Below are 10,494 nucleotides of genomic sequence, written 5' to 3'. Positions count from 1 at the left end.
TGTAAATATTCAGGGTCGTTTCTGGACAAGCTGCGACAAAGAGCAGAGGAGGAGGCGGCCAGCTGAAGTCTGACATAACTGACAAGTGTTTAACTGGCAATAAACCGATTTATAACGGTATCATTGATGGTCCAGACGTAATTTTGTGAACTAACATTAAAACCAATTCACTAAACCTTTGGCCTGCTGAACAAGCCACTCAACAAGTGAGAGCTTGTTATATCTTGTTTGTGTAGACTTGATTTAACGTCATCCTTTCCATTTCCCTTTACACATTACTATTTAACTTTAACATTGCGTAGCAGTTAATATTTGGTTTTCATTATACAACTAATCTAACCGTAAAGTCAATAAAGATAATATCATGGTGGAAGAAAATATAATCTCAGCTCAACACCCAATAGCATTTTTTTTTTAGCATTTTGACACCAAATCTTTGTGGTATATTTATTTATTTGATGTTCATCTGTATAACAATTTTATTGGTTCTTAAATATTAGTATAGATCTGAAAAGAAGATTTAACTTAATTTGCATTTGCTGAAAAAGGCCCTAGACAAGAGGTGATTACATAACTTTTAAAAACCACAAGGTCCATGTGGTACCTGTTCAGGAGCTTTTGGGTTTGTCATATGATCTTCATCATCAGATGGTGTTTGCTTAGTTGTTGTGGAAATACACTGTAGATGTTCAAATTTCGATTTCCAAGTACTTAAAGGACGTCTCATCATGGGAAAACTCCATTTGCTTATGAATAACAAAAATTTTTCGTCATGTCCAGAGGATCTTGCGCCACCGATCCCATCATTTCATAATCTTTCATGTGTCTAAACACTTTTCTTGTCACACTGCCCTTTCACCAGTCAGGAAGAAACACCTTAGTTGTAATGTCCCGCCTTCCCATGTTCTCTGTTTTCCCAGACGAGGCTTTACGCAGCTCAGGCTGCCCGTAAGGTGGAGTTCAGTGGTGCCGCCGAGCACGTTAAGTTTCAGCCGCAGGATGTGCAGGTCAGTGGTAGTTGACTTGTCTTTCTTTTCCACAGAGACGGTTCTATGCGGCTGCCAGAACAGGCCAGTCCCTTGCCCAGCCCCTGGCTGGCTCCTACCAGGATGTACATGTATGTTTGGGAATGATGAGGGTCACTGTGCTGGGGTCCTGTGTGGGGTTGGCTTGGTCCAGACAATGTGGTTTGGAATCTGCGAATGAAACTGAGTTTGTTATAGAAAACACATTTTGGTTATGCTCTATGGAGTAACTATTTGTCTCTTCCCATATTATGCTGAGTATAAAATGTCAAATCTTTTGAATGTCGAAATGATGTTAGAACATATATTGAGGTTTATTCTGAATTGTACCTATAGTTTTGGTTGGCATGTTTTACTTTAATATCTGTCTGAACTTAATGGAAATGATGAACCTCTGTTCAGGTGACCAAACTGCCCAGTGGACTGGTGATCGCCTCACTTGAGAACTATTCCCCAGCCTCCAAGATCGGGGTGTTCATCAAGGCTGGTTGTCGTTATGAGACCCCTGACAACCAGGGGGTCACCCACCTCCTCCGACTGGCCTCCAACCTGGTATGATCCTTCAATACAGCCAGTTCTCCTGTGTCTTCACACTGTATATCTAGAGCATGAGTATTGGCTTCTCTCTCAGCCTGGTGCTGATGTGCATTTTTGTGTTTTCCCAGACAACCAAAGGAGCTTCATCTTTCAAGATATGCCGTGGTGTTGAAGCTGTGGGAGGCAGCCTGAGGTCAGTAACCAAGAAAGATGTGTCATAGCAAAAACCACTGTACACAAGTCTCTGCATTCTTATCAGCATGTTTGTGTTTCTCTGCAGTGTGACTTCATCCAGAGAGAACATGATCTACACTGTTGACTGCTTGAGAGATGACATGTAAGTCTCTGAATAACACTAATGTTGTTTTTATATTACAAGCACATCAGTTATAAACTAACATGGACTTGAAAAAAATGTCCCATACTTGTAGTACAGGCTGAGGACATGTTTTGAGTATCAGTACTCATCCCTTGTAGAGTGGAAGGCTGTAAAACATCTGTAATTAACTTCTTCACAAAGAACGGTAGCTGGGGTCCTCTTGAATTGTACAGGCATATTTTGGTGAAACAGTGACGGCTTAGCGCACACTGTCCTTACAAATGTTCAGTTCAGTTCAGGACAAGTGGATGATTCTGCAGAAATGGTTTGAGTGTCTGTGGATGTAGTGCTGGATAATGGCACAGTCACTTCATATCACTAACATGTTTTTTTTTCACTCTTTGTAATTGTTCTGCAGTGACACGGTGATGGAGTATTTGATCAACGTGACGACAGCCCCTGAGTTCCGGCCATGGGAGGTGTCAGACCTTACACCCAGAGTGAAGATGGACAGAGCTCAGGCTGCCCACAGCACTCAGATAGGTAGGGCCTTTATTTCCCTTGCAATGCACACACAGACTATTAATTTGACCTGCAAGAATCTGACTTTGGACATCACCCCAAATACTGCTTTAGATCTATATGTCCACATCGGTTGATTATAGTACTGCTTACCTTTTATTCCCACCTAACATAATAATATTTCAATTTATGATCATGCCTCTTCTCTCCTTTTCCAGCTTTGGTCGAAGCCCTGCATGGAGCAGCCTACAAGAACGCCCTCTCTAACTCTCTGTACTGCCCCGAGCACATGGTTGAAAACATCCGGTCTGAACATGTGAGTACTTTCCCAGTATTTATTCCATTAAGGCTGATGGTGTTAATTTCCATTCAATCCCTTTTTCTAATGTTTGCATTTTCCTCCAGCTGCACCAGTTTGTCCAGAACAATTTCACAAGCGCAAGAATGGCTCTTGTGGGGCTTGGTAAGGAAATATTTAATGGAAATGGACATTAAAGGAACATACTCTGTATTAAAGATCATTAAGTTTATGGCATTCATCTTTCCTCCAGGTATTGACCACGCTGTGCTGAAGCAAGTAGGAGAGCAATTCCTCAACATCCGCAGTGGAGCAGGCACCACAGGGGCCAAGGCTCAGTATCGTGGAGGTGAGCTGAATAGGCGTTGTTAAAAAAAAAAGTGCAAGTTGGTTTTAACACTTGAACTGAAGAAAATGAAACTCTGTGTTCCTCCCTGACTCGTCTCTTCCTGCCCCTCTCCAGGTGAGAGCCGTGTGTCCAGCACCAGCAGTCTGGTGCACTCAGCGGTGGTGAGCCAGTCAGCAGCAGCGGGCAGCAGCGAGGCTCTGGCCTTCGGTGTGCTGCAGCAAGTACTGGGAGCTGGTCCACATGTCAAGAGGGGATCAAACGTCTCCAACAAACTGGTCCAGGGTGTTGCCAAGGCAACCGCTGACCCCTTTGATGTGAGTGGTTGTCAGTTTGTAAATCAATCTTGTGAAACAGTTTGCACACTAGGGCTTGGCCTGGCTCATTATGACAGGAGAGTGTGTGCATGATTGTCATGAAAACTCTGCAGCCATTCTACAAATGTGTTTATCATAATTGCAACAGCACCTGTTAAACTTTTTTGTTTCCCATCCATTTTATGAACAGGTCAGTGCTTTCAATACTAGCTACTCTGACTCTGGTCTGTTTGGGGTCTACACCATTTCCCAGGCTGCAGCTGCTGGTGATGTGAGTATCCAACAGTCATGACAGGAGCTTGTTCATCACCACAAACTGCAGTAAAATGTCTTGACGTGACCTCTGTCCTCTGTGCAGGTGATTAAGGCTGCTCTTGCCCAGGTGAAGGCTGTTGCTGATGGTGGAGTCACAGCTGCTGACCTGACTCGGGCCAAGTAAGACATGCAGACGGACTGCTCTCTAACATACAGTCTAGATGACCAACACACTGAACAAATTTCTATTTGAGTTGACACTAACACTAACAAAATGGGTTTAACAGTAAAAAAAAAATAAATAAAATGTGGGTCCTTTTCTCTCCCACTTTATTTACACCCATGTTAAATGTTTCCCTCTCCTAGTTTGCACCATTGTGGCTTATGGTGGGTTTGTCTTTGTTTACTGTTCAGGGCCCAGCTGAGGGGACAGTTCCTGATGTCTCTGGAGACCTCAGAGGGTTTTCTGGAGGCACTGGGCACTCAGGCTCTGACTGACGGAACCTACATCTCCCCTGAGGAAATCTCCAACAACATTGACAATGTCTCCTTGAGCGATGTTGCCAACGTAAGACATTTGGTTCTTGTCAGTTCTTGGTTATTTTATAATGCTAAAAGGGAATGTAGTTATTTGTTACTGATTTAGATTAATCAGTTAATAAAATGGGTTGATTTATTTTGTTCTTGTAATATAACGATAGATGTGATTTCTGGTTAATAATAGTGTGCTATGTTTATGTTTTTTATTTCCAGGCTGCCAAGAAATTCATGTCTGGGAAGAAGACTATGGCATCCAGCGGCAACCTCATAAAAACACCCTTCGTGGATGAGATCTAAAGCCCCCCTCGCCACGTAGTACTCTTATCTAACTGATGACAAAGCAAATTTTGTCCCCTTTTACATTTTGACAAAAAACAGAAATAAAGCAGATTTCATCATCACCACATTTTGCAGTGTTGTTCTGAGAGATATAATGTCATAACACCACTGGTTATTTATAGGTGTTATAACAGAATATTCTTCAGTGATGCTGCTCTGGTGCATCACAATGTTCATCTGTCCACATTAACTGTATAGCTCATGTAAAATATGAATAAATTCTATCTACCTTATGGAGTTGTATGTGTTTAACTGTTGTGTCTTCGTGTAATAAAATATATCCGTTTTAGCTTGTTGGTTCATTTACAACCTTGGAATCAAGCAGCTGACAGAACAGTCTCCATTCAAGGTCCACTTACTCGCTTGTTCTGGAACTTTCAACCAAAATATGAATAAATAGGAATGAACTCTCAAGGCAACATGGATGGGAAGTCCAAGAAATGTTCAAAATTGTATACATCTAAAGCTCCATTGAATCTGAGAAAACTCAAATGAGAATTGTAATACAATTGAAAGCTCCACAGATGGCAAGTAAGTGGACTTTTGAGTTTTAGCTCTTTCATAAAGGTGCCACTTTATAGATCTTGACTGTGTGATTGTTCACAGCAACACACTTAAATGATCACCACTTGCATGATTTACGCTGATACCAAAGGTGGCAGGAGCGTCGGCTATTTACGGATTTTCTCGCGAGAGTTGCCTACTACAGACATGGAGACGCGAGCTGACTGGATTTTAGTTTCCATTAGTGAGAGAGGACAGCATCGTCTGGCAGAGAACACAGCTGTTGTGTCTTTACACGGGCTTTAAATCGGTAAAACGGGTGGAGAGTTGAAGCTCTGATGTGAGTCTAGGTGGCGTTTTCCATCTGCGAGCGTCCAGCGGATCGGGAGCTCCGTGTGGACTCAGAAAATTAGTCGACTGCCTGCATGGACATATTTTCACAGCTGGAGAATTGAGCAGCGATTAAAGCTCTTTTGTGAATTCTCCACTCATCTCTTTTTTTCTTCTTTTTTTTTTTAAACCAAATATCACCGGAATGCTGTGGAGCATCCGGGGGTAGACGATCCATGAACCCGGGCAGCGATCCTCACCTCCCGGGCTGGAGAAGAACCAGCAGCTCGGTTCAAGATCGGCTGTTTGAGGTTCAATAATAGTGAATATTCCGAGGGGAAATCCCTTGCCTGTTTCATCGTGTGGGATTCAACAGGATGTGGGGACAAACAGTGGATCAGACCGACCCCATCACCATCATCGCAGCAACTGTGGCCGGGATGACGGGACATGAGGTGAGGGTTTAAGTTACTGACGTCTAAATGTCCCGGCTCCCGTCACAGAAAGGTGAGATCGAGGCGCATAAACACTCAGACCTCCACCTGTGTCCCCCGACATGGATAAACTCACCGTGATATCAGGATGCCTCTTCCTCGCTGCGGACATCTTCGCCATCGCCAGCATCGCCAACCCGGACTGGATCAACACTGGAGAATCAGCCGGTAGGTTGTTGTTGGTCGCTTTGGTCCAGCACTTGTTTATGGGGAGTGACGGGAACACACTGGGGGTAAAGGAAGACTCAATCTGAAATCTTATATCAAACAAATATCATTGTTTAGACCTTGATTTTTTTTTTTTTTTTTTTGCAATTTGACATTTCAAAAGTTTCATAATCGCATTTTGTGAAAACCATCAACACAGATTCACGTGGCAGTGATTGTCCAACTTTTTGGTTTGTGACCCTTTTTAAAATGAATCGTTTTTATCACAGGTTTTGTGTTGTCAGAGATTATGAGGAGTGATTTTTCATTCTGGGATTTTTCTTAATGAGGGTGAAAGTATTTCACAAGAAAATGTAACAAAGATTTAACACATTTCCCCAACTTGTTTCTTGAATTCAGCTCCAGCAAAGGTCAAGCTAATGTAACCAAAGCCCCAAGGTTTAGAAAAGGAAAGAAGTAACTAGTTTTGTTGCACAAGTCATTCTCTTCTCTGTGGCATTTTAATTTAATGTGTTCAAATGTCCAGAGGTACAAAAGATCTGGGCTGATGGTGGCAGGTATTTGATTGCAGGGTTTCAGAAGGACTTTCCATACAACTGTGCTGAAATGAACCTTAGTCTTCACGACTGCGTAATAAGTAATATACAGTATGTATTTGACATCTAATCATCCCATTACCTGGAAAACAGAGAAGCTTTTACAAAATCAGATTTCTGTATCTTAAACAGCTGCGTGGTCACAAGAAGAACCAGTAAACTGAATAAACAGCCCTGGACCTGTTGTGAGCTGCTCAGTACGTCAACTCACTTTAAAGGCCCCAAAGACTCAATTTCTCAGTCACCTTCTTACTGATTGAAAAAATACCAGAGTCTTCTATGAAAAACTTTTTCTTTTTTTTTTCCACAAAAGTTGAACAGTTTTGGTTATTTTACACTAGATTTATATTTTTATTTGTGTCTTTGAAATGAGCGAGACTCAGAAGCCAAAAGGTGATGTCAAGTATTTTATGCACCAATCTGAATTCAGCAACGCTTCAATCATGATATTGTTATACTCATGGACAATTAGAAAAAATTATCAGAAGCAATGTAGCTGAACACACCGTGGTACCTACATTACCCACAATTCAACTTGACCACTGACAACTTGGTCAAAAGACAAAAGGCTTTATACAACGTTTTGCCACAAATACAGTATTACTGCCAAACCCTTGTAAACAGACTTTGATGTGTAAAATAGGTGGAGTTTCCCTTTAACGCTTAACAAATAACAACTGAGGTTAATTTTATGAACTTTACATTGAATTATCTGAAGTTTATGGAATATTTAATAACATAGAATTACCCAAGACTTTTAATTATGTTTTCAGTGGCATTTAAATACATTTATTACGCACCATTTGGAAATGATCGTGTCTGAATGGATAATCCTGATTTACAGCTGATGGTGATTGAATGAACATTGTTTTATAAATATGTGTCATCAGCTGTGGTTGTAGATGAAACTAAATGATTGGTTATTACCAATATGATCATATTACAGCCAGTAATTATCATTAGTGGGAAGCCAAATTTCATTGATTGTACAGTCAGTCCTAGAATTATAGTGTTGAATACAGGTGTTGACCAAATCCCACAATCTTCTGCAGACAGCCCACCTCCCTGGTTTTTGCATCTGAATCTTACTCTGCTGAGATTCAGATGCAAAGTCCAAAGCTAAACATTGACTAAAACTGATGCAACGGACAAACAGTACCACTACAGTATATGCACAGCTGCCACCTACATACTAATGCTACAGTGGTCACAGATAAGCACGTAGCAGGCGTACTGAGTGATTATAACAGGATTTAATTTGTTGTGAAAAACACTGGCTGCAGCTGCAAGTCGAGCACATAACAAGCCGTTTTTTGTGGCATAATTAAATCAGTATCCACGCACCAATTTTTTTTTTAATCTCAGTTGTCATAGAACCAAAAATGGACTAAAGTTCAGAACAGCTCACACTCTGAGAGTTTTATTCCTCATAGTAAATAATGGTGTGAAATTACTGTACTTACTGTACTAAAAGCCTGTTGTTCCTGTTTAATTAGCCGGATAGTCATCACCCCAGGGCAGGAAGTGTTGTTGGGGAATGAAGATGTGTGACTTTTAATTAGGCCTCCTGGGAGAGAAATGCTTTCCACCTTGAGAATTCAGACTCTGCAGGCTCAGTCGTGACGTATTTTATTTTGGCTGTGATTGCTTAGTTTATATGTAGAATAAATTTCACCCAAACTGTGTCTCTGCACGGAGCCTGAGTCAGATAAATCTCTTCAGTCGGCTGTCTAGGTTTTTTTAAACTCCTATATATTACTTTTTATAATATTCATCCACACATCGCTGTTGATTGGTATTGTTTTCATAGTTTTAAGTTTAATTTCTGGACTATTCAGAGCCCGTTTCCAGAGTCTTATGGCAGTTAAAGACAGGTTTCCTGTTTTCTTCTTTCTCATGTTTACTTGTGGGTAGTTTGTGACCAGGCCATAACAACTAGCTAAAACGAAAAGGTCACCTTTTGGTTTTGGTCCCTGGGCTGGATAAATCTGGTAGAGATGGGAGAGACCAGGACTTCTCAGTCCATTAAAGCACTGAACCATAAATTGATTTAGTGCAGCTGCCCAGTGGCCAGCAGATCAGACTCTGGATGATTGTGTGAATGTGTTCCTAACTCACTCAGGATGAATAAAGATTTAAAAATATATAGTATTGTGAATTAAAATGTTGATTTTGCCTTTTATCCCATTTTAACAAACAATCCACTTATAAGAAATAAATCCATTTCCTAACACCTCTGTTAAATCACAGCAGGACTGTCGGGACTCTCAGGGTCTGTCTTACGGGAGACATGTCATATCAAATATTACTACTTATTTTAAGTTTTATCATTTCACCAGCTCTTTCCCAAATGCCCCGTCCATTAATAAACTCTTAGACTGAGTTCTTTCCATACAGTATCCCACACCACCACAGGAAACTGTCCCTGTATAACAGCAATAATACCTGAAGTACAACTAGACAAACATATACAGTTGTTCTGGCGCCTGTTAAATGAAGTAGTGTAGATTTTCTAAAACAACAAGTAAAATATAATACCAGGTTTTTCTTAGTCATTTTTTATTCTATTAAAATGCATTATACTGATGATCTTTTATAATTCATTAGGACCTCATTTAATTTTACTTTACATTTCACTTTTTCTTCTGCTGCTTCTTCTTGTGCTGTCATCGCTCTTAGTAAGTCTTCGTAATCATTGCTCTCTGAATAATTTTTTTATTAGAAACAAAATTCAGTCTCCATAATGGCATGAAGCAAAAACACATTTCAGTTGTTGACTTGCTTGGAGTCCAATATGCAGGGAAATGATTGCACTACTCACATTGTCCCCCGCCCTGTGGTATGAAAGGATGTGTTGAGAGGGAACAGGATATCCTGTGTATAGGGGGTCAGTCTGCAGGAGGATGTGGTTTAGGCCTGATGTTCCCATTAGTCTGGTCTTGATAACAACACCCAGCACTATCCATGATCCACGGTCAGGAACGGGAGCTTTTCCATGAAAACATTAAACATTTAAAGGCTAATTTTATTTCCATGGCATGTCAGATACAAGAGGAGAAATATGTCGGAGATGGTGAGGAATGTTTTTAGGATTTTCTTCGGACCCAGAGTCTGTATTCATCACTGAAGGTCTGAAATGATGAATTACTTTTAATAATTTTAAATTTTACAAGCAGCTTAGTTGACTGGTGGAATGAGCAGGAATAAAACCTAGAGATGTATTTTTGTCAGGTCCAATATTGTTCTCCTATGTCTTTTTACGCATGTTATAGTAAAATACTGAACAGTTAAATGTAGATTGAGGTTTTAATTCAAAAGCAGCTTCTTTTTTTAATTTAATTTAATTTTCCTCCTGATTATAAGATGTTTCAGAGCTTCCCTGTGTTTCTCCTGCACTCTTTGTGATATCAGTTACTTATTTAATTTTTTGCCATCATGTCAATTATGTTTTACACTCACTGGGTTTAAATTGCTCTGTTTAAATCCATAAAATGCATAAAGTTCCTCTTTCTTCTGTGTCTGCTTGTGAGGCGCTAACTGCTCACTGGAGATAATTGCGGGAAAGAAAGAAAAAGGAGGGAGACAAAAGAATAAATGAAAGTGTGGGAGGATTTCATTTAGCTTTTCTTTCCTTTGCAGTCAGTCTGGATGCAGAGTTGAGCAGACGCTGTCTCTGTTGGGCTTCAAGTGTGTGTGTGTGTGTGTGTGTGTGTGTGTGTGTGTGTGTTATACATAGCTCTCCTACCTAATATCACAGCACCCACCTGGCTTTGGGACATAGGAGGCCATCAGATGACTTCATTTCTGTCTCAGTCTTCCAGTTTCTCTCTCTGTGATGCTTCAGTGGTTCATACAAGAACCCTGAACCTGATTGACGTCATATGAGAATCCCGGGGGGGGGGGG

The 10,494-nt window shown here is 40.7% G+C and overlaps 2 protein-coding genes and 1 long non-coding RNA gene across 5 annotated transcripts in view; 2 read left to right on the top strand and 1 right to left on the bottom strand.

Moving 5' to 3' along the window:
- Positions 1–763: 763 nt before the first annotated feature.
- LOC147817788 (uncharacterized) lies at positions 764–6,018 on the bottom strand. The gene is made up of 2 exons (XR_015438676.1): positions 5,903–6,018; positions 764–1,196 (listed from the first exon to the last, which is right to left on the bottom strand). It is a non-coding gene; the product is annotated as an uncharacterized LOC147817788 (long non-coding RNA).
- On the top strand, positions 872–4,731 carry uqcrc2b (ubiquinol-cytochrome c reductase core protein 2b). Of its 2 annotated transcripts, none has more exons than XM_023429287.2 (13): positions 872–1,007; positions 1,428–1,577; positions 1,691–1,755; positions 1,843–1,899; positions 2,300–2,424; positions 2,622–2,719; positions 2,809–2,866; positions 2,955–3,050; positions 3,165–3,364; positions 3,555–3,635; positions 3,723–3,799; positions 4,034–4,187; positions 4,373–4,731. In XM_023429287.2, the coding sequence occupies exons 4-13, from the start codon at positions 1,865–1,867 to the stop codon at positions 4,454–4,456; spliced, it is 1,008 nt and encodes a 335-aa protein (XP_023285055.2). In that variant the 5' UTR covers positions 872–1,007; positions 1,428–1,577; positions 1,691–1,755; positions 1,843–1,864; the 3' UTR covers positions 4,457–4,731. The 2 variants fall into 2 exon arrangements, with proteins under 2 accessions (XP_023285055.2, XP_087036239.1); XM_087180113.1 differs by lacking the exon at positions 872–1,007 and adding an exon at positions 1,017–1,117.
- LOC111672007 (uncharacterized protein C16orf52 homolog A-like) overlaps positions 5,195–10,494 on the top strand; it is a 9,379-nt gene continuing 4,079 nt past the window's right edge. Inside the window, exon 1 of one of the 2 annotated variants that reach the window (XM_023429265.2) lies at positions 5,195–5,994. In XM_023429265.2, the coding sequence (XP_023285033.1) occupies positions 5,889–5,994 (106 nt within the window). In that variant the 5' untranslated portion in view covers positions 5,195–5,888. Of the gene's footprint in view, positions 5,995–9,282; positions 9,664–10,494 lie in introns of those variants that run through there. The other variant, XM_023429264.2, reaches the window with a different exon arrangement.

The sequence above is a fragment of the Seriola lalandi genome, unplaced genomic scaffold (assembly GCF_002814215.2).
Source record: "Seriola lalandi dorsalis isolate HSWRI2012SDOR001 ecotype SW California unplaced genomic scaffold, Sedor1 jcf7180002054892, whole genome shotgun sequence".
Classification (NCBI taxonomy): Eukaryota; Metazoa; Chordata; class Actinopteri; order Carangiformes; family Carangidae; genus Seriola; species Seriola lalandi.
Note: the sequence above shows the minus strand (reverse complement) of the source record. Positions and strands in the feature narration are given on the sequence as shown.

Bases quoted from the DNA above. Each gene is read 5' to 3' on its own strand.
- uqcrc2b (XM_023429287.2), top strand. From the start codon at position 1,865: ATGATCTACACTGTTGACTGCTTGAGAGATGACAT. The intron at 3,636-3,722 runs GTGAGTATCCAA...TCCTCTGTGCAG, and splicing joins AGGCTGCAGCTGCTGGTGAT to GTGATTAAGGCTGCTCTTGC. The intron at 4,188-4,372 runs GTAAGACATTTG...TTTTATTTCCAG, and splicing joins CCTTGAGCGATGTTGCCAAC to GCTGCCAAGAAATTCATGTC.